This window comes from Chrysochloris asiatica, unplaced genomic scaffold (assembly GCF_000296735.1).
Source record: "Chrysochloris asiatica unplaced genomic scaffold, ChrAsi1.0 scaffold00034, whole genome shotgun sequence".
NCBI lineage: Eukaryota > Metazoa > Chordata > Mammalia > Afrosoricida > Chrysochloridae > Chrysochloris > Chrysochloris asiatica.
In genome coordinates, this window is record NW_006408552.1 from 749,625 (window position 1) to 772,364 (window position 22,740).

The window sequence follows — 22,740 nt, forward strand, 5'->3', positions numbered from 1 at the left end:
GCTGTAGTGCGGCGAGGGAAGGGGAGGGGCGAGAGAATGGAGAGCTGGTCAACGGCCGATGCTTCGGACGGACCCGCCCCGCGTAGCCGCATCCAATCACAATGCTTAGGGTTGGAGCTGGAGCCAATCAGATCCAGCCAGGAGGCGGGAACGTCGTCTCTCAACTAGAAGGCGGAGAGCACGAGACCCTCGGCCGGGTGAGCCAAGACCTCGTCCCACCAAGACCAATCGCAAGCCAGATACGGGCGAGTGATTATCAAGAAGGCCAATTAGATCCTCCGGAGGGAACCTCTGCTTGAGGGACGGCTCTACTTACCAATAGCATGGGCGAGAAGGCGGTCCCTTCGCTAAGGAGGAGGCGGGTGAGCTAGAACTTTGAGGTAAAGGATGTGTGCGCTGCGCGCTGGGACCGGCTCGGAACAGCGCAAGGACTCGAGTGGCTGTGTTAGGGAGCCAGTCAGCATGGGAGCTGGGAAAGAGGCCGAGGCCCATTGCAGGGGAGCTCGCTGCAGCCAAAAGCATCGTGGGAACCAGCAAGCCCGGGTTGACGGCCTGCAGAGTGGAGATGGAGGATTAGAAGAGACTAGGGAGCTGCGAATGGGCTGGCAGGCTCGGGCCGGCGGGACCCCCATCGCAGCCCGCCCCTGGCCTCGGACTGTGGAGCCAAGACCTGGGAATTGGAGGGTCTAGGAGAGACAGAGATCTCTGCCCTACATGTGACGGAGACAGACGGGGGGGTGGGGTGGGGGGGCCTGTTCTTCCCCTCTGCAGCCTCCTGGTTGCCTCCGGAACCGAAGTGCAGGGAAGAAACCGCCTGCCATCGAGTTGATTCCCACTCAGTGACCCTCCAGGACGGAGCAGAACTGCTCCCTCCTCTTTCTCTCATGGAGCAGCCTAGTGGGTTTGAACTGCCCGCCTTGTGGTTAGACACTTAACCCACAGCGCCATAAGGGCTCCGAGGGAAGAAAGGGGATGCAAATACAAGAGGAACTGGAAAAGACCATTTCTATTTCTGTCCCCTTTAGTGGAATATTCTAGTCTACTCCTTGAAATATGTCCATAGTGTTAGGGTGACCCTACTTGCAGTTGAGCAAAACACTGTCCGCCCTGTGTTCATATGCTAGAGCCCTTGTTGCAGCCACTGTGTCAGCCTTATCTCCTTAGCGGTCTCTTTTTCTTTATCAAGGACGGGTCCCTCCTAATAAAGGTGTCCCAAGTGTGATGGACAAAGTCCCGTGTTCTTTCAGGACAGATTTGGCAGTATATTCCGTATGTTTGTGAACACCGTAATTCACATGCATCAAGTCTGCTTCAGGCTTCCAGTTTCCCCATGTCCATGAGATGATTGAAAATACCAAGGCTTGGGTCAGGTGCACCTTAGTCTTCAAAGTGACATGTGGAGTTTCTCATTACTCAGAGCCCAGATGATAATACACTTAAATAGGAAAGTTCCCTCCCGAAACACTAATCTCCTAACCTAGTTGCCTGCTTGTCATTGCAAAGCAGAGCTTGCTGGATGGTTGACGAAGTGTTTTACCTACACAGGGAATGAATGCCTCTAGTACCATGCAGCTGAGGGCTGGATGTCCCAACAGGACTGAATCTCTCGAGTCCCTGGAAAAGCCAGCAGCTCCTTTGATATATTGCCTTAGGCCTACTGTCCATCTGTCTCCAGACACAGCCCAGACTCCTGTTTCTTCACATACATTTTACCCTCTGTAAGACTAAGTTGCTCTAGGTGGCTCTGTGAGATAAGCATTGCACTTCTAATCACAAGGTTGGCAGTTCAAACCCACCACCCAGTCCATGGAAGAAAAGTGGGGCTTTGCCTCTGTGAAGATCTGCAGTCTCAGATACCTGATACAGGGTCACTGTGCGTCAGAAGTGACTCGATGGCAGAGAGAGAAGACTAAGTTGATAGCTTAGGCTCTGAGAGACCCTAAGCTTTCCAAGAAAGAAAATAAATCTATCCTTTTCTTCTGTCTTAACAAATTGCCCTCCATACATGTAAGTCATCACACAGTCCCAGGACAATGCCTGCTTTGGGGGGTGTTTTTCAGGGCAATAATAGGAGGCATTTGTGCTGAATTGTTCCCATTTTGACTCAGTTCTTGCTTTTGCTAGACCAGTGGTCCTTAACAGGGCCATCTTCTTTCCTCACTTGTCAAATTGAGTTTATAACTTTGATGTTATTGTTTGTAGTTTACCCTGTTGAGCTACAAATTCCCTGGAGACCCTGGCCTGCAGGGATATGAATTCAGCAGAATTATTCCACAGATTTGTGCTAAAACGGCCTAGAGTGGAGAAACTTCCTCTGGCTCCTAAAAAGAAACAGCCTTTCACATTTGATCTTTTCTGTAAAGTGCATACCCAAGGAGCTTAGGGCTAGGCTAGAACCCAGGAGCTCTCTATGAGCTACAATCCTGGGCAGGGTTGGGGAAAATAGGTCACAGTGGCTGGACAGTGAGGTCACAGAGAGGTTTGTTGGCCCCAGACTCCATTGGGGGAGGAGTCTAGGAGGCAGGGGGCCCTAGAGGTCCTCCAAGGCCAGGCCAGGCGGGCGACATGGTGTGGGAAAAGCAGCAGGGACGGGAGCCAGGGAGCAGAGTACAGGGGCCCGTGGGGCCTGGAGAAATCAGGGAAGGACCAGGGAAGGGGCAGTCAGGATGGTGAGGAGAAGCAGGAGACTGAAGCTGCAAAAATTCACCCAACTTTGTGGACAAGGACAGAAGGAAGGGTTCAGGGTGAGAATGGTAGGTGATCCCAGGGAGGTCTTAATTGGAGAAGTTGGAACTGGTGAACCTGGGGAGATGGAATGGAAGTCTGCACTGCGGGCCCTGAGGAAGGAATTAGTAAGATGGGCTGAGAGAAGGGCAAGGCCCTCATGGGACCCTCTATGCCCCTTCTTCCTGGGTAGGTGAAGCGGACCTGCCCTTCATGTGGCCCAGAGCCTGGGGGTGAAGAGAAGAAGGGGAGAGGGATCCCTATTTCTGTCCAATTGTTCCCCCCAGAGCTGGTGAGTCTCTGGGGGGAGATTTTGAGAATTAAGAAGTTGGGGCCCGACCAAGGAGACCCCAACGACCCTCCTTCCTCCCTCCTGCACTCTAGGTGGAACACATCATCTCCTTCCTCCCAGTCAGAGATGTAGTCACCCTGGGCCAGACCTGCCGCTACTTCCACCAAGTGTGCGATGCAGAGGGCGTCTGGAGGCATATCTGCCGCAGGCTCAGTCCCCGCCTACGAGAGCAGGGGCCTGGGATCCGGCCCTGGAAGAGAGCTGCCATTCTTAACTGTACACCTTCCCCTGAACCCCCCACTTCTTACCACTAAGCACTTCTTACCACTCTTCTACCCTACGCAGATCCCGCGTCCCTCGCGCTCCATAGTAGAGCTGTCTGATGACTCTCAGTCAACCTCCCAGGGGCCCTTTTCTCAGGAAGAAACCTGTTAGACTCAAACACCAAGGACTTCCTTCATGTCTCTAGCGCCCCCCTCTCATCGACGTCCCCACACACAGCCCCCATTTCTAGTGTGCCTCCCCCCACTCCCAAAGCCAGGTTTCCGCTGTGTATATTTTGGGTGAAATAATCCCTTGTTTGGGGCTGGGGGAGGGACTGCCCTGTGTATTATCAGACAGCTAGTAGAGTTCAAGGTCTCTGCCAGAACATCTCCCTCAGCTGGAACAGCTTAATGACCCCTGAGGGTCAAAATCATCCCTGGGTTGAGAACCATGCTCTAAACCCCTTCCTCTCCCAGGAAGCCCCTATGTCTCACACACTGAGAGATTAGGGGATCAGTCAGCTTGGCCTCCATTTAACACCTAGAGCTGGGTGTAAGGGAGGGTGACAGGCCTTAGATATTCCTTTTCACTCTTTTCTGCCCAGTGCCTTTGTATTTATTATAGTTCACTTTATGTTTCTGTTAAAAGATTGGAATGAAAAAGTACTCACTTAGAAGCTTCCTTAGCTCTCTGCACCCCCTGGGCTGGGGTGTGGCCCAGAGCTAAAGTTTGGGCCTGGGCTACCATTGAGGGTATCTTCTAAGCTTTCCATAATCTGTTAGAAGGGGTTTGGTTCCCAGTTCTGGGGATGGAGAAGAGCCAAGCACCAGGGTGTCTGAGAAAGCTAGTTTGCCCAAGCTCTGACTGATCTCCCTTGTGTCATCCCACCCCTCAGCCTTGTGTCTCCTTGCCTCCTCCAGACACGAAGGGCCTGTATTTCCAGGCGTTTGGCGGCCGCCGCCGCTGTCTCAATAAGAGTGTGGCACCCCTGCTAGCACATGGCTACCGCCGCTTTTTGCCCACCAAGGACCACGTCTTTATTCTTGACTATGCGGGGACTCTCTTCTTCCTCAAAAATGCCCTGGTGTCCTCCACCCTTGGCCAGATCCAGTGGAAGCGGGCCTGCCGCTATGTCGTGTTGTGTCGGGGAGCCAAGGATGTGAGTGGCAGAAAGCTAGCAGCTGAGAGCCCATCCTTTACACCAGCCCTGGACGTTCCCCTGTGTGGTGGTGGGTGGTGGTTGGGTGCCACCGAGTCAGTTCTGTCGCATAGCGACCCTGTATAAAATTTTCAAGGGGGAACTTGCATAGCAGTTCTCATATTTCCCAAATATCTCATCTCCCCACCCAGGATCCAGGTACCCCAACCTTATCCCCTCCAAAGCCCTAGATTCCAGACACCCTCATTTTCCCTACAGTTTGCATCAGACCCGAGATGTGACACCGTTTACCGTAAATACCTCTACGTATTGGCCACTCGGGAGCAGCTGGGAGTGGTAGGCACAACTGGCAGCCGGACCTGTGACTGTGTGGAGGTCTATCTGCAGTCCAGTGGGCAGCGGGTCTTTAAGATGACCTTCCACCACTCCATGAGCTTCAAACAGATTGTGCTGGTTGGTCAGGAGACACAGCGGGCTCTCCTCCTCCTCACAGGTGTGGCTTACGCTGTGGGCTTCGCACAGCTTCGGGGAGCTGCTGGGGGACAGGGAGGGAGGTCTCTCAGGGCTCTGCAAGCCACCTCATCCTGATTCCAAAACCATCCGTCTCTTAATCTAGCATTCTACCTAAGACTTCACATGAAAAAGGGCTCTGCTGCCAAAATATTGTTTAGAAACACTACTCTAGTGATGCCTGGTTTTAAAACTTCAGCTCTCCCCATCCCACATGCCTGGCCCGGCACTTTATACCTCAAACTGCCCCCTACTTTCCTAATGCTTGCCTCTAAACTTGGCCAAATTCCTGACTCTCTCCAGCCTTCTGAATGCCAGGGAGGAAATCTAAACTTCCACACGTTATTGTACCCAGCTCTCTTGCTCCTGCTCCGTTTCTCTCAGTCTCTTATGCTCAAGTACCTCCCTGGTTTGCTTTTGGTGGGAAGGAGGGACTGCAGTTCTTGATTTCATTCCTCCCTTTTGTCTTCTTACTGCACTCCAGGCCGTAAATGTTTTATCCTGTATGGATTAGGGAGTCTGTTGTTGTTGTTATGTGCCGGACTCATAGCGACCCTGTAACAGGGTTTCCGAGGCTGTAAATCTGTATGGGAGCAGAAAGCTTCACCTTTCTCCCGTGGAACACCTGGTAGTTTCGAACCGGTGACCTTGCGGTTCACAGCCTGATTTGTAACCACTCCGCTCCTTTTATGGGGAGTCTAGAGGATAGTTAATAAGGTATCTCAGGGCCCCCTGTCCCACATAACTGCCTGCCTCTGCATGCCCCAGAGGAAGGAAAGATCTACTCACTGGTAGTTAATGAAACGCAACTGGATCAGCCACGCTCCTACACAGTCCAGCTGGCCCTCAGGAAGGTATCCCGTTGCCTGCCTCACCTGCGAGTGGCCTGCATGGCTTCCAACCAGAGCAGTACCCTATACATCACGGGTAAGAACCATCTCGCTTCTTCTCAAGACCCAGACTTGAACCAGCCCTCTAAAAAACAACACCCTTCTCCATATTCCAGCCCTGTGGTAAACTTAGGGCATCCTAATGAAAAACTGTGTTCAGGCTCCCATACACAGCTGATTCATTCCTAGTGGGTGTGAGGCTCCCTGCATCTCACACATTTTTCATCCCAGGTGGGGCCTTATCCCTAGGAAACTGGTGCCCAAAGCTGCTGAGCTGAGGGCTCCCGACCCCCCAGACCAGGGAGGAGTATATTTTGAGGTGCATACCCCAGGGGTGTATCGTGATCTCTTTGGGACCCTTCAAGCCTTTGACCCCCTGGACCAGCAGATGCCGCTTGCTCTCTCACTGCCTGCCAAGGTAGGGTCCTGAGGGGAAGGGGCAGACCAAAGCGGGAGGGGCTTTAGGGACTGGAAGGTACCAAAAGCCTGCGATATGAGCAGGAAGCAAATGATCCTTCAGGAAGGGGGAGGGGCCCTAGGAAGAAGGGTAGGTGGAGGGCAGGGGCAAAAGAGTTCCAGGGGACTGGAGCTTAGCGGTTGGGGTTGGAAGAGATGCTGGAGCTTGGGGTCCCTCTGGAGGGAACTGAGTCCGTCTTGCTCCTAGGTCCTGTTTTGTGCTCTTGGCTATAATCACCTTGGTCTGGTGGATGAATTTGGACGAATCTTCATGCAGGGAAATAACAGATATGGGCAGCTGGGAACAGGGGACAAAATGGACCGAGGGGAGCCCACTCAGGTGAGATTGCTTGTCAGCAGCTCTTACCTTGACCCGCTTTCTCCCATTCGCTACCCCTGGGTTCCCACAGCTCTCATTTCAACTGAAGTCACTCTCTACTCCCTGGGGAAATTAAGCCAATGAGAATATAAAGCCCCGTGGTTCTGTTGTATATCTTACCTGGAGGTAGATACAATCTTACCTGGAGGTAGATTTTCAGTGTTATTCTGTGCAGGTGCATAAGGAAGTTAGTGAAGGGAAGTGGAGGCGGGGGTGTCTGCGTAGGATGAAGGAACTAGAAATGGTATGGTGTGAACAGGGCCAGGTGAGTTAGAACAGGACTCAGACGGGGCCAGAGAAAGGCTTTTGTTTGTAATGGGGATGGGAGCCAAGCTTGCACAGACCTGGGACAGAGACAAGATGGGCTTGACTGTGCTAGGGATCATGAGGAGTGAGCTGGTCTGAGTGGGTGAGAGCCTGGAGGAGTGGAGATTTGGAAAGGAGTTACTGCAGGGTCCACAGCAATAAAAGGCTCCCCAGAGAAGATGGCTGAAGATGCCTGGGAGTGGGAAACCTTCCACATGAGTGAGTGAAGGCTGTGTTTGAAACAAGGGCCCAGTGGTTAGAAAACGTAGAGATCCTGCTAACTTCTGAGATGTGCAGCGGAGTAGGAAATAGGCTCTGGAAATAGATCCCTTGCCCATAGACGTTGAGTTAGAAAGGGAGGCTGCCTTAAGCAAAGGGAAGGCGGATGACTTGGACTTTCTGCAGTGATAATAAAGCAGTAATGTGGAAATGCCCACCTAACAATTAGAGAGTCCACGTTGGAACAAGGTTGAAACTATAAAAGACAAGAGCAAATCTCAGGGAGTGGCCACCATTGGAAGGAATAAAGAGGAATTGTCTTTCCCTGAAGCCACGGGAGCAGAAAGTTTCAAACAAAGGGAAAGCAGTTCATGGTGACCACGGTACTGTGGGAATATGGGGGACAAAGGCTTCAAAAACTTTGAGGGGATATTCCATATATTTGAACCCCATTTTTTCCACAAAGTTTTTGAAGCCCCCTTCCCCCATACTTACTGAAATGGGAAAGATGTTCATGTCTGCCGTGTTTTTAGGTGAAAGCCCTGTTTCTGAAGTGGTTTGCATAATATAAGCCTACTTGTGTTTTAAAATACACTATTTACTGTGTAGATAATTGCAGTGAGAAGGAACTTTTAATTGTTTGCTTGCCTTTTTGTCTCTAATGACTATAAACGACTTAGCCATGCTCTCAAACCTGAGGCACTGACAGTCTCAGGAGAGGCCCTGAGATTGGCACCGCGTGTGGAGCGAGCTTGGCAGTAGCTTAGGAGAGAGAGAAGCCAGGTCCCAGGAGGCTCTGGAGAGACTGGATGCGGGAAGGAACAAAAGTGTGGCCAATCCAGACTGGTCCTGTAGGAAGCAGCAGAAGTCAGGTGGTTTTTTTTGTTTGTTTGTTTTTTCTCCAGAACTGTGAAGAGTGGGTTCTAACTCATAGCGACCCTGTGTAGTGTTTCCGAGAAGTGGTTGGTGGGTTTGAACCACCACCCTTGCAGTTAGCAGTCCAGTGCTTATCCTACAGCACCACACCAGGACTCTTCTTCAAAATAGGGTGCCCATTTTTAAAGGCTAGAGTGGGAAGGGAAGAAGACGTGGGGAAAAAAAAAATTGTATTGAGAATGGTACACAGAAAGAAGAGGAAGAAAATTCCTTCCCCCTGAGGCTGGATAGGTGAGAAGGAGGGAGTGGTTAGCAGGCCCTGCCTCAGAGCCTGTATTTCTGGGGATCAGAACTGAAGTGCCAACAGAAATGCTGGAGTAACCCCATTGATCAGCCTGTTAGGGACAATTGTCCCAAGAAGCAGGAAACAGTGGTGCCCAGCTGCTCTCAGCATCCCCTCCCCTCCCTTCTTTACATCCTTGCTTGAGTTTTCCTGTCAGCCTTTCCTACCCTGGGTCCCAGGCCTTGGTGTTCCCCCCCTCAGGGGCCCTGGTCCTGTGTCCTTAGGTATATTATCTGCAGCGCCCCATTGCCCTGTGGTGTGGGCTCAACCACTCCCTGGTACTGAGCCAGGGTGCCGACTTCAGCAAGGAGTTGCTGGGCTGCGGCTGTGGGGCTGGAGGCCGCCTCCCTGGCTGGCCAAAGGGGAGTGCCTCCTTCGTCAAGCTCCACGTCAAGGTCAGGCAATCAGACAGCCAGGGAGGGCAGGAGCAAGAGCTGGGGAGCCCCCAGGACTGTAGCTGGGCCTTCCGCAGGGACCCAGGGGCCCATTTCCATCCCCTGTCTCCCTTCTCTGCCAGGCACCTTGACTCCCAGCTCTCTCTGACCTTACACAACCCTGGGGCTCAGTCAGCTGTCAGCTTACTTGCAGATCTGGGCTGGTTTGAGAGGAAGGAACCTCACAGTCCTGCAATAAAGGGCCCCACTCAGCCCCGCCCCTTTCTCCTCCAAGGTCCCTCAGTGTGCCTGCTCCCTCTGCTCCACCAGAGAGTGTCTCTACATACTGTCCAACCACGACATCGAGCACCATCTGGCTTACCGAGACCTGCCAGCCAGCAGGGGGATGGGGATTCCTGAGCCCAGCCTCGGGACTGGGACCCCCCAGGACCCTGGGGGCACAGCCCAGGCCTGTGAGGAGTACCTCAGCCAGATCCACAGTTGCCCCACGTTGCAGGACCGCATGGAGAAGATGAAGGAGATCGTGGGCTGGATGCCCCTGATGGCCGCACAAAAGGATTTCTTCTGGGAGGCGCTGGACATGCTGCAGAGGGCTGCCGGAGGGGTTGGCGCAGGCCCCCCGGGCCCTGAGAGCTGACCTGCTCTTCTAGCCTCACCCCTCGACAGAAAGTCTGGCTCTGGGCCAGGGACTAAGGAGGGATGGAGGGACAGCAATGAAGACTGTGTGTGCGCATGGGGGTGGGGTGGGGAGGGACTGCTAGACATGCCAGGGTGGGGCAGGGAACTTTTTTATAAAATGTTCTGGGGGCTGCCCAGGAGGGGCCCCCAACCTGGCTATCATGGACAAGAGATTTGATGGACAAATAGAATAAAAGGCTGAGTGAGGTCTGGTTTGGAACCCTGGGCCCAGGGAGCAAAATGGCAGTGGGGGTGGGGTGGGAAAGTCTAGTGATGGTGGGGGAGCCTGTGGGGGGGTGGGGGTGGCAGGGGCATTAGCAGAATTGGCTCTGCTTCCACTTGCTGCTGAGCTGGCAGCCCGTGCCTCCCGCAATTGGACCAGGTCTTTTTGGACCTTCTGGAACAGACTAGCCTGCAGACACTCCTCTGGGGAGTCTCCTGGCTTCAGAAAGCTCATTTCTCTACTGTTGTTTCTGTCCCAGGATGGTCTTTCTTATCCTCCTGGTGTGGTACGTAGACGGGTGCTCCTTTGGTCTCCCCCCTCCTCTTCCTCAGCCACCCCCAGGTAGCTGCTCTTTTCCTTCATCCCTCGGGCTGTCCTGGCTGAGAAAAGCACAAGTTTACTTTTAAGGTTCAGTAGAAGGGACCCTCATTAGCTACATCCATGCCTCCTTCCTATCCATTCCTGCACTTCCAGTTATTTGGGAGAGAACATCTCCTGGGGGTGGAGACCAGACAGTAGGGATTGTAAGTGGACAATAGTAGAGGTGGGGTGATCAAAAAGAGGGTGCTAAGAGTCCAAGGAAGAACTTGCCCAGGTGCTGAGGAAGCAGAGTGCGGAAGGACCAGAGCTTGTGTTTGCAGGATGCTTGGACACTGGATACGGAGTGGGAGATCCTAGCTGTCCTTACTTAGTGCCTGGATTCTGGCTGAGGGCCTGAGGCTCCCCCATTGCTCCACCCCCGACTTAGGTCAATATGTGTCCTAGACCTAGAGAGGCCCCTGGACTTGCCACTGTCCCAGATCCGCTTCCCTGTCCCGCCTCCCCGATCCCATCCGCCCCACTGGCCAGTCCCCACGCCCACACTCCCGAGGCTGCCGCATCTGGCACTGATTATCCTGCTGCCGCCACTGCCGCTGCTAAACGCGACTGCTGCCTCTGTCCTGAGGACCCCAGTGCCTCCCCCCAACCATGCAGCTCGTTGCTGCCACAGCCTCCTTCCTGGGGCCCCTCCTCACGGGCTGGGCTCTGCTGCATCTTGCCCAGGGTCAGACCCCCAACTACACCAGGTAGGTCTCCAGTGAGCTTCCAGAGCCCTGACTCCTGGGGGGTCTGCATGTGGGAGCTTAGGGATTCTTCTTGGCAACACACCAGATTGTCCACAGACCCCATTTCTATGGATCCCAAGTACTTCCTTTCTGCTACAAGATCACCCACCGAGGTCTCCCACAGTTCACCACCTTGCCATTCTTCCATCCCCTTCTCAGCCCTGCAGCGCTCCCCGTCTACCCAACCCTTGGTCCCAATGGAGCCCTGAGAAGGCCTACCCTTTGAACTTGCTTGGTAGCTGGACAGTTGGGTTTCAGGAGGAAATTCTAATAGGGGCAGAAGAAGGGATGGGAAGGCAAGTAGACTTACAAGTCATACTCAGCTAGTTTGAATGGGAGCAGGGCAGAGGTTGGGAGTTCAGGGAACCTGATGCCCAGGTTCAATTTGTGGGCCATTGCTGCTGCTCTGTCCCTGTGCCCCTTCTCTCCCACCCCACCCCCAGACTCGCCTCATGGCTGTGTCCACATCTGGAAGTAGTTAGTCAGCTCTGTCTTCACTGCCAGGCAGCTCAAGCAGGGAGAGAGGAAGGGGGTGGCTGAGGAGGATTCCGGGAATTCCAGTTGGAGTAGGGGTGGGGACTCTGGGGGGTTGGAGGGATGCCTGAGTCGCTGGTCCCACGTTTTCCTTGTAAGCTGCTTGAATGTTTCCTTTGCTCTACTTATCTACCTGGCTCCCCATCCTCTTCACTACTGCCAACATTCATGACTGACCCCTCTCCCATTCTCCAGACCTGTGTTCCTGTGCGGAGGAGAAGTGACTGGGGAGTCAGGTTACGTGGCAAGTGAGGGTTTCCCCAACCTCTACCCCCCCAATAAGGAGTGCATCTGGACAGTCACGGTGAGAAGGCCCCTCTGGTCATCATAAATCCTAATTCTCCATTCCCAACTTCTTTCCTGCCCTTTCTAAATCCCCTCCAAAGCCCTCAAATCTTATCACTGTATAAATCGGCCTGCAGAGCTCAGTCCTTCTGTCTGATCCCTGGGCGTCCGGTACTGCCCTTTAACCACTCAGGCCAGTTTCTGAAGGAAACGCTTGGGGACGGGGAGATGTTCTCCGCTTGAGTTGTATGTAGCCTGACTTTGGGGGCTCCCTGCCCTTGTCCCCGCTGTCAGGTCCCTAAGGGCCAGACTGTGTCCCTCTCCTTCCGTGTCTTTGACCTGGAGCTGCACCCCGCTTGCCGCTACGATGCTCTGGAGGTTTTTGCTGGTTCCGGGACCTCTGGCAAGCGTCTCGGACGTTTCTGCGGGACCTTCCGACCACCGCCAGTAGTCGCCCCTGGCAACCAGGTGACCCTGAAGATGACTGCAGACGAGGGCACAGGAGGACGAGGCTTCCTGCTCTGGTACAGCGGGCGGGCCACCTCCGGCACTGGTGAGACCTCCCTCACCTCCGCCTGCCCAACCCCCAATCCTGGCCCCGCCCCTGGCTCAGGCCCCGCCCCCAGTCTTAACTTCTACCCTTAAAATAAACCCTGTGCCCAAGAGTTTAGGGTCCCTATTATTTCCCTGGTCCTTTTCCCTCACTAACTGCCCCTTCAGTCCCTCCTCCCCGTCTTCTCTCCCCCTCCCGCTCCTACCTACCCCCTCTTCTAGGCCCCCCCCCAGGCGCGAGGCGGAAATGGGTCACCGACCCACGGGTGGAATGGGCGGCCTGGGGTTACTGGGACGGTGAGTAACTGCCCGCCCCCGTCCGCAATCGGGCTCCTTTAGATGGGTGTGGGGGCACCCCAGGGATAGGGGACTAAGTTCCCAGTCCCAGAGCCCCTCACACCCAGTCCCAGGCTCCCGATTGCGGTCCCATCACCCCTCCTGGCAGCAAAAGTCCCCCTTCAAATGTTCCATGGAGGGGCCGCCCCAAATCCAGGGCACCCTCAGAGCGTGAGGGCTCTTCAGCTTACACAAAAAAAGACTTTTCTGCTGGGCTGGGGAGATGAGATCTCCCAGGGGAAGAGGAGCGGTGTGGCTGCGGGTCAGGGGAGGGACAAGAAGGGAGTGTGTCCAGTCAAATGCCCTTCTCCCGTCGCCCGCCTGCCTGGGCAACCGAGGTACCAGAGTCCCCAGACCCAGTTCCTCCCACCCAACCCCCACTCTGCTAACTTACCTCCTCCCTTTTTTTCCCCTCCCCCTAAGACCCAGACATCTGATCTTTCTGCCAGACTCCCGGTCTTAGAGCTCCCCCAGCTGACCGAGGGTCTCCACGGCCCCCTACCCCCGTTATTCTCTCCCCTCTTCAGAGCATCAATTTTGCGGGGGTCGGCTGGAGAAGGTCCAGGGAACCCTGACCACGCCTAACTGGCCTGAATCCGATTACCCTCCGGGCATCAGCTGCTCCTGGCACATCATCGCTCCCCCGGACCAGGTATTTTTTCCTTACCTTCCAGCCGAGCTGCCCTCAGGTCGCCAGCAGCCAACAAACATTTATTGAACATCTACTATGTCCCGGGCCCTGAGCTTGCTATGTTAGGGGCTGTCTAGTTGGTTCGGTCTTACGCCTGTGGGGAGCCAAACAGAGCCCCAGGCCTTGTTTGTGCACAAACAAAATTTACAAAATAATGACCCTTGTGGTGAGCGAGGTACAAGACAATGTTTGGGGTGGGGACACTGCATAGTTTCAAGGGTGTGTAATCCTTTGAGCACTGGTTTAACAACCTGAGGGTGGGCTCAAGTGGACGCTGGAAGTGACAATGGAAGAGGAGGTCAGAGGTGCTGACTCCGGTGCCTTCTAGCCGCTCAGGTCCCACCGCGCAGCCTCTGTCTCTCTCCGCTCGCTACTAGGTGATCGCGCTGACCTTCGGGAAGTTTGACCTGGAGCCGGACACCTACTGCCGCTATGACTCAGTCAGCGTGTTCAACGGAGCTGTGAGCGATGACGCCAAGAGGGTGGGAAAGTTCTGCGGAGACACGGTCCCCGGGTGAGGGGGCAGTATCTGGGAGGTCGGTGGGAGCTGGGCATCACCACCTCACCTAGTACCAAATGGGGGACGGTGCTGCTGCTGGGGTGGGGCTTAGTTGAAGGGGTGAACCTGAGCGAGCACCTTTCACCCACCCCACACCCAAATGCCAGAGTGGAGTGGCCAAGGGCTGAGAATGCTTTGCACCACCAGGTCTGGGTGGGCGGGTTAAGAGGCGAGTGGGAGAGAGTTTAAAGACTCTGGCGGATGGCGGGGTTGCAGGAGGGGTGTGCAGCGGCTTCCTTTGACCTCCCCACTTCCCCACCTTTCTTATCCCCCTCTCAGCCCCATCTCCTCTGAAGGGAATGAGCTCCTTGTCCAGTTCGTCTCCGACCTCAGTGTCACAGCCGATGGCTTCTCAGCCACCTATAGGATCCTCCCTCAGGGTGCAGAGGAAGCAGGCCCATTCCAGGGCCCTCCGCCCATCCCTAAGCCCGGGACCGGGCCCAAAGTCAAACCCCCTACTAAGTCCCAAGTCCCTCCTGCTGAGAAACCTAAGGCCTTGCCTGAGGCAGAGGTGATCCCAGTGAACCCTGGTGAGTCTGGGAAGGGGAAGGAAGAGAGGAAGAGAACTGTTTCAGAGTTCCTCCCTTGGCTTGTCCAAACATTTTCCATTCACACAACACTCTAACCCTTCTCTGCACCAAAGGTGGGTGCTGGGACCTAGAACTGGACAGGGGTTGGAACCAGAGGCATATCGACAGAAACTAGTTGTTATTGTTGTTATTGTCAAGTGCCCTAGAGTCAGCTCCCACTCTTAACGACCCTGTATAGTGTTTCTGAGTCTGCAGCTCTTTGCAGGAGCAGAAAGTCTTATCTGTATCCCACAGAGCGGCTGGTGGGCTGGAACCACCAACTTTTTGGTCTGCAGATCAGTGTTTGCCCTACAGAGCCTGCAATTTCTTTTAAATTGCTGACTCTCCCAGCTGGTGGTGGAAACAGCCATGGGGACTATCAACTGTTCACTGCCCGGCCCCTGGCCCCCCTCCCCCCTACCGTTTCTAGTGGCACCCAGGGCATGAATCATTTCAGCCCCTCTCTAGACTGCTGCTTGGAACAAATTCAAATCTATGAGATTGCTAAGGGAAAGTGCCACCTGAGTGTAGTTTATCCTCCACAAACAGCTCCCCTCTGCCCTAGATGTTCCAAGCACCCCCTGTCCAAAGCAGTGCCGGCGGACAGGCACCTTACAGAGCAACTTCTGTGCCAGCAACTTAGGTAAGAAGCCCCAGTAGGGGTCCTGCTCTTCTAACCACTTCCTGTCCCCAAAGCCACCCCTCCTGGTTCCAGCCCAGGCCTCCTGTCTCCTCACCATACCCTGCTCTCCTACAGTGGTGACAGCAACAGTGAAGTCCATGGTGCGGGGCCCAGGTGACGGCCTCACAGTCACTGTCAACCTCATTGATGCTTATAAAACCGAAGGCCTGGACCTGCCCTCTCCAGCCACTGATACCTCCCTGAAGTTTTATGTGCCCTGCAAGCAGTGCCCACCCATGAAGAAAGGTAAAGGAAATGGAAAATGCGGAGTGGGGGCTCAGCCACATACAAATGGGAAGACTTAGCTGACTGGGTTTCAGTATCCAAACTCTCCATCCTTTCCCATTCCTCCAGGGTCCAGCTACCTGTTTATGGGTCAGGTGGAAGAGAACAGAGGTCCAGTCCTTCCTCCAGAGAGCTTTGTGGTTCTCTACCGACCCAACCAGAACCAGATCCTCACCAACCTGAGCAAGAGGAAGTGTCCTGCTCAGCCTGTGCGGGCAGCTGGGTCCCCGGTCTGAGACCAGACCACCTTGGGCCTCTGGCTCTCAGCCCCCTTTCTCATCCAAATAAATGTTTCTTGACTAAGGCTGGCATCAGATCTTCATTTCTGTAGTTTTGAGGCTCATCGTGGAGCTATCTTTTCATCCTTTCATTTAACTGTTTGCTATACAGAACAATCTTGTCCCTCCCCTGTTCAAAACTTTCCTATCTGCCTCAAAATATGAGAAGGCTTCAAAAAGTTCATGGAGAAATTCCATTTTCCCACAAATTTATTAAAAAAAAAAAAAAAAAAAGGTGGTAAAATCGAAAATCTTCAGTGTGGTTTATAAGACTCTAAGTGGTCTTCATCCTCACTCCTCCTTCATCTTCATCTCTTTCTTTTGTCTCCCTGTGCCCTCTGTTCTAGCCCCTTGAACATGTCTACCTCCACTCAGAGCTGCTTGACTCTGCTGGTTCCTCTGTCTGCAATTCTCTTCCATAGATGTCTCCAGAGCTTGCTTCCTAACTTCAATCAGATTTCTGCTCCAAATTCATCCTACTCACTCTTTATTCCAAAAAGAATTTGTAAGTATCTTCCAAATTCAGGAACCATTCTAGGTGCTGAAGGCACAACCAAGTCAAAACTGTCCCTGCTCTTGGGGAGAGAGAATAAAATAAACATGATGTCAAATAGTGCTATACTAAGGGGAGAGGATGATGAGGGGATCTTTACTTGATAGGGTGTCTAGGGGAGGCTGTCAAATAATATTAACAATTTGTGCTTGTTTTGCTGCTGAGTGATTAATAAGGTGAGATCTGCCACCTTGCTGAACCGTTCTCATCTGTAAAAGGGGAGTAAACAAAGTTGAAGATTTTTTGGGATGATGTTGTTGGCAGGGTAATTCTTAATTCTCTGTGAAAATGTGGTTTCCCAGGCCTACGTAGGAAGGCAGGAAATAGGAGAAGAGTCCTGGGCTGAGATCCTAGTCCCTACTGGTAGTAACCTCCAGCTGTCATTGTGTGCCAACTAGTAGATTCCAACTCAGAGCGACCCTATAGTTCTACTCTGTCAAATAGGGTTTCCTAGGCTGTAATCTGTGCATGGAGCAGATCACCCCTGGGAACAGCTGGGGAGCTTTGAACAGCCGACCTTGACCATTATGCCCCTAGGGCTCCTGGCCTCTAATTCCAGAAACTCACTGTCATCAGATCTCAGCTCAGAGCTACCCATACCGGAGAACAAACGGCTCTCTAAGGTTTCTTTCTTTTTTAAAAAATTGTCACCTTGTTTATTAAAAAAAATTTTTTAACTTCTTATTGTGAATTGAGTGAATGTTTACAGACAAGATCACCAGCTTTACATTAAACAAATTATACACTTTGTTTCATCTCAATGATTATAGATAGTCCCTTCCCAACTACAAAGGTTATTCTATTTGCTCCCTGTGGCTTGCTTTTTACATCTTATATTTCACAAACAATGCAAAAATATTTGCTGTACATATACAAAACAAAATATATATATATATATTCATTTAAATGTCCAAAGGGTAGGGCATATTCTGTAAGCCAGCCTCCTTACCCGCAGGTACACAGCCTTACTCACTCCATGGGCCTAAAGCCCATAGTTGCTCTCTCTCTCCATACCACTTTTCTAGGTAGGAGCTCACGCTCCACTCACGCTCTTCCTTCTTGAAGGTCCTGGGAATATCTGTTCTGAAGTGAAATATCAACTGCTCCCCACTTTCAGTTACACAGCTTCTACAATTCCAGTTGTGACAATCACAATGAATCCTGCTAACAATTACTCACAATTGAATCATAAAATCCTATCAACATCCTGGTGAGGGTGTGCAGAGACTGGGACCCTTCTACATTGCTGGTGGGACTGCAAATTAGTTCAATCACTCTGGAAAATGGTATGGTACTACCTCAGAAAACTGAAAATCAACACCTTATGATCCAGCAAGTCCTCTACTTGGTATACATCTACAAGTAGTATGAGTCAGAACGTGAGTAGATATAAGCACACCAATGTTCATCGCAGCACTATTCACAATAGCAAAAAACTGGAGACAATCCAAGTGCCCATCAGTGGAAGAATGGATAATCTAACTCTGGTACATACACACAATGGAATACTACGCTACCTTGAAGAATAATGATAAAACTACAAAACACCCCATAACATGGATGAACCTTAAGGAAATAATGCTGAGTGAAATTAAACACTTCTATCTTCATCTGGTCAAGTTCTGCTCAGCTAGTCATCCAAGCTAGGTCAAATGGGTACTAGCTCCAAGTTTGGAAGTTCAGTACACTTCCAATCAGCTGGCTGCTTCACTCTCAGCCCTAGTCCCCAGGGGCCCTAGTCCCCAGGGGCTCAGTTCCCATGGCCCCTAGTCCCCAGGGGCTCAGTTCCCATGGGCTCAGGAGTTCACGTATCTCCCTAAACTTCAGACCAGCCAGTCCTTCCTCTTTTCTCTCATTTCATGGTCAACGGGAGTCAGTGGAACATGGCCAAACTCAACCCATGTCTTCACTGCTGCATTTCTCTCACTTTCACTCACAAGTAGACCCAGGTGGTCTACTAGACCCAGTGAGCCTACTAGATCGCTTGAGGTTTCCCTTTAAGTTTCAGTTCTAAGGGGTTTTTCCCTGATCCATAGGGTTTCTGTATGGGAAAAGACAGCCTCATCTTTCTCCCTGAGCAGCTGGTGGGTCTGAACGCCAACCTCGTGGTTAGTGCCCAGAGCTCCTTAGCTAAGTGCTGTGGAGTGGGTTCTGACTCAGAGCGACCTGTATAGGGCTTCCGACCAGTTAGCAGTCCAGTGCTTATCTTACAGCGACACATCAGGACTCCAGTCTTGGCGTCTACGTGAGCCTTGGAATTGGCGTGGGAGTAAACGCTTCCTCTATAGAAGAGACGGTTTGGGACTCCGAGTGGGGAGGCAGGAACAAAGGCCCAGCTTCCAGTCCCGCCTCTGTCTTCTCCGGCATCCTATAAGGCAGGCGTTCTCGTAACCTGAGACGCCTATAAAATGTTGACATCACTGGGATCGAGCCAATCACGGGCGACAGAGGGGGGGGACTCTTGAGAAGACTGCATCCTTGGTCAGGCCACAAGTTGATTGTCAGGTGCTGTGAACAAAAGGTGAGACTAATACAACGAGAGGCTGCTCGGAGGAGAAAGCACTAAGAAGCTTCGGCCCGCAATCAGGGAGAGCTCGGGGCACAGCTAGTGAACAGGAGGTGCAAAAAGCGGCTCCAAAAGAGGGCGTGGGAGCAGGCCGACTGTAGCGGAAGAAAGAGGGCGGGTGGCCTGGGACGCCCGGAAGGGGCGAGGCCTGCGCAGGGGCAGGGTTTATGGAGACGAGGAGCCGGGCAGAGAAGAAGCGAGGGGCAGGGTTTAGAGGGGTGGGCGTGGCGAGCGAGGTGGGGCTTGGGGGCGGGGTCTAAAGGCACCCAGGACTGAGTTGGAAAGGGGAAGGGATTGGATCTCCTGGGCCTGGCAGCACGCGAGGCCCATCTAGCGAGGTGAGGTTCTGAGGTGGAGTCATCAGTCCACACCTTGCTCCACGATCTCATCCCATTCACTGGCCCCTCTCGCCTTCCTCGTCCCCCAGCTCTAGACTCCAGGTCCTGTCCCCTGAGCTCTGCCCTCGGATGTCCAACCGCCCAGAGCCTGCATGCGCCGTGGGGCGCCCCAGAAACAGGAGTTGGTGGGACTGGGAACCCCTGAGCGGGGACCCCGGGTCACCCCTCCTTCCTTGGGGCCCGTTGTCCCGGTCCTCGTCTTCCCCCCTGATCTAGTATTCAGGGCAGACCAGCGGAGTGGACCCCGACAGCTGCTGACCCTCTATAACCCCACGGGAGCTGCGCTTCGCTTCCGAGGTGAAGGGGTGGGGACCTCGTGCTAGGGAGCTGGGGACTGGTGGCAGGGCACTGGAGTGGGGGGGACGTCTGGACAGGATCCAGTCTCGGGGTGAAAGGCAAAATGGACTCCAGCGTCTTTCTGAGGGCAAGGCTGGTCTATGAGGCAATAGTAGAGATCTTTATGTGTCTTCATTCAGTCCTGTGCACAGCACCTGCCAAATACTCAGTATTCGATGCCGAAGGATATGTGAAGCCTCAGTCCTGCATTGATATGTGAGTTGGGGGAGGACTGGGGGGCTGATGAAAACCAGGGGTCCCATGTGAATTACCAAACTGCCTTTTAAGTCTGAGACCTCGTTCTCTTCAACCTCTTTTTCCCACCTTCTGTCTTCGTCCTTGAGGGAAAGGCTCCTGGGAGGGTAGGGCGAAACTTTGGGGTCTGGATCTGCTTTGGGTATCACCTCTCACTGGACTTTTCTCTACCTTGGGATCAGTGTGATTCGCCATGTGGCCCCCATTCCCAGCCACTATGATGTGCAGGACCGCTTCCGCATCGAACTGTTGGAGGGAGCTGAGAGCCGAGTGGTAGGGCGCAAGGACATCTCCTCAGTTCTGAGAGCTCCAGCCTACCCCCTGGAGCTTCACGCACAGCAGAACTCGGGATCCCCCCAGGGGCCTCCTGCCTGGACACCACCACCCACAGCCAGACACTTCCAGGAGAGTGAGTTGGGGACGGGGATACTTGACTTCAGTAGGGAGGTGGCTGGCTGTGTGCCGTAGAGTCGGTTCCGACTCATAGCGACCCTGTACAGGGTTTCCGAGGCTGTAAATCTTTACGGGAGCAGAAAGCCTCATCTTTCTCCCGCGGAACCGCTGGTAGTTTGGAACTGCTGACCTTGACTAATACTGACCTACAGATGAGCTGGATTGGATTTGGAGCCATCTTCCGGTTTGCACTTTTGCCTTTTTGGTGGAGGTGATTTTGCTAGAAGACAGAGTGTGCAGTTCCTCTGGCTTTGGGCTTTTACTTTAAGATGTTCTAACTTTAGTGCTCCCATCACGTGCCAACTTAGTTCTGTTCAATAAGAAACATGTATTGAACAATCATGCTGTCTTCAGGTGCATGCTTCCCCGAGGGAGTTAGAGGGAAGTTTCTGCATGTCAAATAGGTGCATGCATAGTCATCGAGGTAGAGTGGAGACAAAAATAATATTTAGGGACTAGAGGAAGAGGATTTCTTGTGGCTGTGTGGGACAGAAGCTCCAGAGAGGAACATGCCCTTGAAGTGGTCTTGGGAAAGCAAGAAAAAGTGGCCTCTGCCTCTGTCTGCAGCCCGCTCCTTGTAGGACCTTGGGTAATGCCTGGGCAGGATTGGGGGCTGGAGCTTCTGTTGACCCTTGTTTCCCAGATACCCACCCACAACTGGCCACTGGCTCCTTCCTCCTCTTCTTGCTGGCGGGCGTGGTCTCCGTGGCCTTCCTGCTCCTCCCACTCCAGGGTGAACTTGACAGCCAGCTGCCCCAAGTCCTGCATGTCTCCCAGGGACAGAAGTTGGTGGCAGCCTATGTCTTGGGTGCGTACAGTCTTACGGGGATCTAGATCCCAGAGAAAGGGGACCCAGGGCCTGAGGGAGAGCTAATAGCATCAGACAGTTCCTGTGACCTTCTCATCTCATTCTCTCTACTCTAGGCCTTCTCACCATGGTGTTCCTCCGTACCTGAGCTCCCTGCTCAGCCTTCACCCCTAGCCTCCCTGGACAGGAACCGGAAACAACCACTGTGATGCTCAGATCTTCAGCTGCTGTTCCTTTCTCCCTCCTTCTCTCCTTCCTATCCCCCCCTCCTGATGACCACCTCCCCAAAAACCCATGGATTTGTACTCATTTTCCAATTTGAATAAAATCAATTTTTAAAGTTAAAGAGGAATCTTGGGCGCATGCCTTTTCTTTTCTCTTCTTTGCTGATACACAGATTGCTTCATTTCCTCCCAACTCTTCTCCCAGAGGGCCTGGGGGCTAATGCTGGTACTGCTCCAAGGAAACTGTACAACCTTTAGCAAGTCAAGTCACTGAATTTCTCTGAGTTTCAGTTTCTGCCTCTAAAATGAAGCAATTGAACAAGTAATTCTTAAGATCTCCCTTGGCCCTAAAATATAATTAATTCTATCCCTAAATCAACTCCCTTTAGTTAGAAAGAAAGAAATATAAATACTGCCTGATTCCTGCCGGCTGTAAAACTCAGTCTCGCTAGGGTTGCCTGGATGCTGTTTCCAGAATCCTTTTCGGCCTTTTTTTCTTATTGTCGATTTTTATTTAGTTTCTCCTTTAAGACTCCAACTCCCATGGATCCAAACAACCAAATCCTTGCCAAGATGGGGGGGGGGGGGGGGAAGTGCCAGTGCCTGATGAAACTGAGGCACAGGAAAAGAAGAGATCCACAAAAGGCAGGCTTCCAACCGACCTGCCCTCCTTCAGATTCGTGAGAAGAGGAAGTAAAGAAGTTGGGGGAAAAGACAAAAAAAAAAAAAAAGGAGCAGCGACACTGGGCAGATTGGCTGTTAGAGGAGAAGAATCAGCAAGAACATTTTGTTAAGACAAACACGGTTTGCTTTGCTATTGGAAGATTATCAGTGGCTCCAGCTTTACTTTGGGACCTGCACCCCCCCCACCCCTCCCTGTCTCAGGAGTTTTGTCTCTCCCATACCCAGTGTGGTCCCAACAGCCAGCAGAGAGACGGGGCTGCAGTCTGTATCTACAAGTATGAGATGGTTCTCCCCGTGGCCAGCAAATCCCTCTCACCAAGTTACCATTCTCACTGAGCTGGTTGTGCTCAATCAACAACCAACGCGCCCCACCATTGAGTGGATTCTGACTCACGGTGGTCCTACAAGACAGAGCAGAACTGTTGCTTAAGGTTCCCGGTTCCCAAGACCGTCGATCTTTACACGAGCAGACCTTATCTTCCTGTGATGTAGCTGGTGGGTTTGAACCATCAACCTTGCAGTTAGCAGCCCAATACTTATCCCACAGTGCCACCAGTGCCCAAATCCCCAAAATTCACTAGTGGTATGGTGCTATATGACCTCACTTATAATTGGAGTCCTGGTGTGGCGCTGTGGGTTAATGCAATGGACTGCAAAGTTGTTTTAAACCACAAGGTCTGCAGCTCAAGGTCACCAGCTGCTCCTCGGAAACCCTATACAGGGTCACTATGGGTCAGAACTGATGACGGCACTTCATAACAACAACTCTCATGTGACTCATACCTCATGGTCTTCACCTTCACTGGACAAAGACAGAGCAAAGGGGCTCCCAGGGTCGGGGTGGGGGTGAATAGCTCAGCTAGGGATAATAA

General features: G+C 52.8%; 3 protein-coding genes across 6 annotated transcripts; all 3 read left to right on the forward strand.

Annotated features, from left to right (window-relative positions):
• The first annotated feature begins 323 nt into the window (after positions 1–323).
• On the forward strand, positions 324–9,698 carry FBXO24 (F-box protein 24). 3 transcript variants are annotated; one of them, XM_006859635.1, is made up of 10 exons: positions 324–362; positions 2,918–3,016; positions 3,109–3,292; positions 4,201–4,439; positions 4,698–4,932; positions 5,718–5,876; positions 6,136–6,257; positions 6,504–6,635; positions 8,643–8,813; positions 9,088–9,698. In XM_006859635.1, exons 1-10 carry the CDS (start codon positions 324–326, stop codon positions 9,448–9,450), a joined length of 1,743 nt encoding a protein of 580 aa, XP_006859697.1. In that variant the 3' UTR covers positions 9,451–9,698. The 3 variants fall into 3 exon arrangements, with proteins under 3 accessions (XP_006859697.1, XP_006859698.1, XP_006859699.1); XM_006859636.1 differs by lacking the exon at positions 324–362 and adding an exon at positions 2,493–2,568; XM_006859637.1 differs by lacking the exon at positions 324–362 and adding an exon at positions 2,643–2,744.
• A 985-nt stretch (positions 9,699–10,683) lies between these two features.
• PCOLCE (procollagen C-endopeptidase enhancer) lies at positions 10,684–15,549 on the forward strand. The gene is made up of 9 exons (XM_006859817.1): positions 10,684–10,781; positions 11,550–11,658; positions 11,934–12,192; positions 13,055–13,179; positions 13,596–13,732; positions 14,057–14,307; positions 14,912–14,989; positions 15,104–15,274; positions 15,383–15,549. The coding sequence occupies exons 1-9, from the start codon at positions 10,684–10,686 to the stop codon at positions 15,547–15,549; spliced, it is 1,395 nt and encodes a 464-aa protein (XP_006859879.1).
• A 3,588-nt stretch (positions 15,550–19,137) lies between these two features.
• MOSPD3 (motile sperm domain containing 3) lies at positions 19,138–21,108 on the forward strand. Of its 2 annotated transcripts, none has more exons than XM_006859638.1 (5): positions 19,138–19,405; positions 19,585–19,660; positions 19,882–20,108; positions 20,796–20,960; positions 21,077–21,108. In XM_006859638.1, the coding sequence occupies exons 1-5, from the start codon at positions 19,201–19,203 to the stop codon at positions 21,106–21,108; spliced, it is 705 nt and encodes a 234-aa protein (XP_006859700.1). In that variant the 5' UTR covers positions 19,138–19,200. The 2 variants fall into 2 exon arrangements, with proteins under 2 accessions (XP_006859700.1, XP_006859701.1); XM_006859639.1 differs by having other exon boundaries at positions 19,201–19,405; positions 19,912–20,108.
• The last annotated feature ends 1,632 nt before the right edge of the window (positions 21,109–22,740 follow it).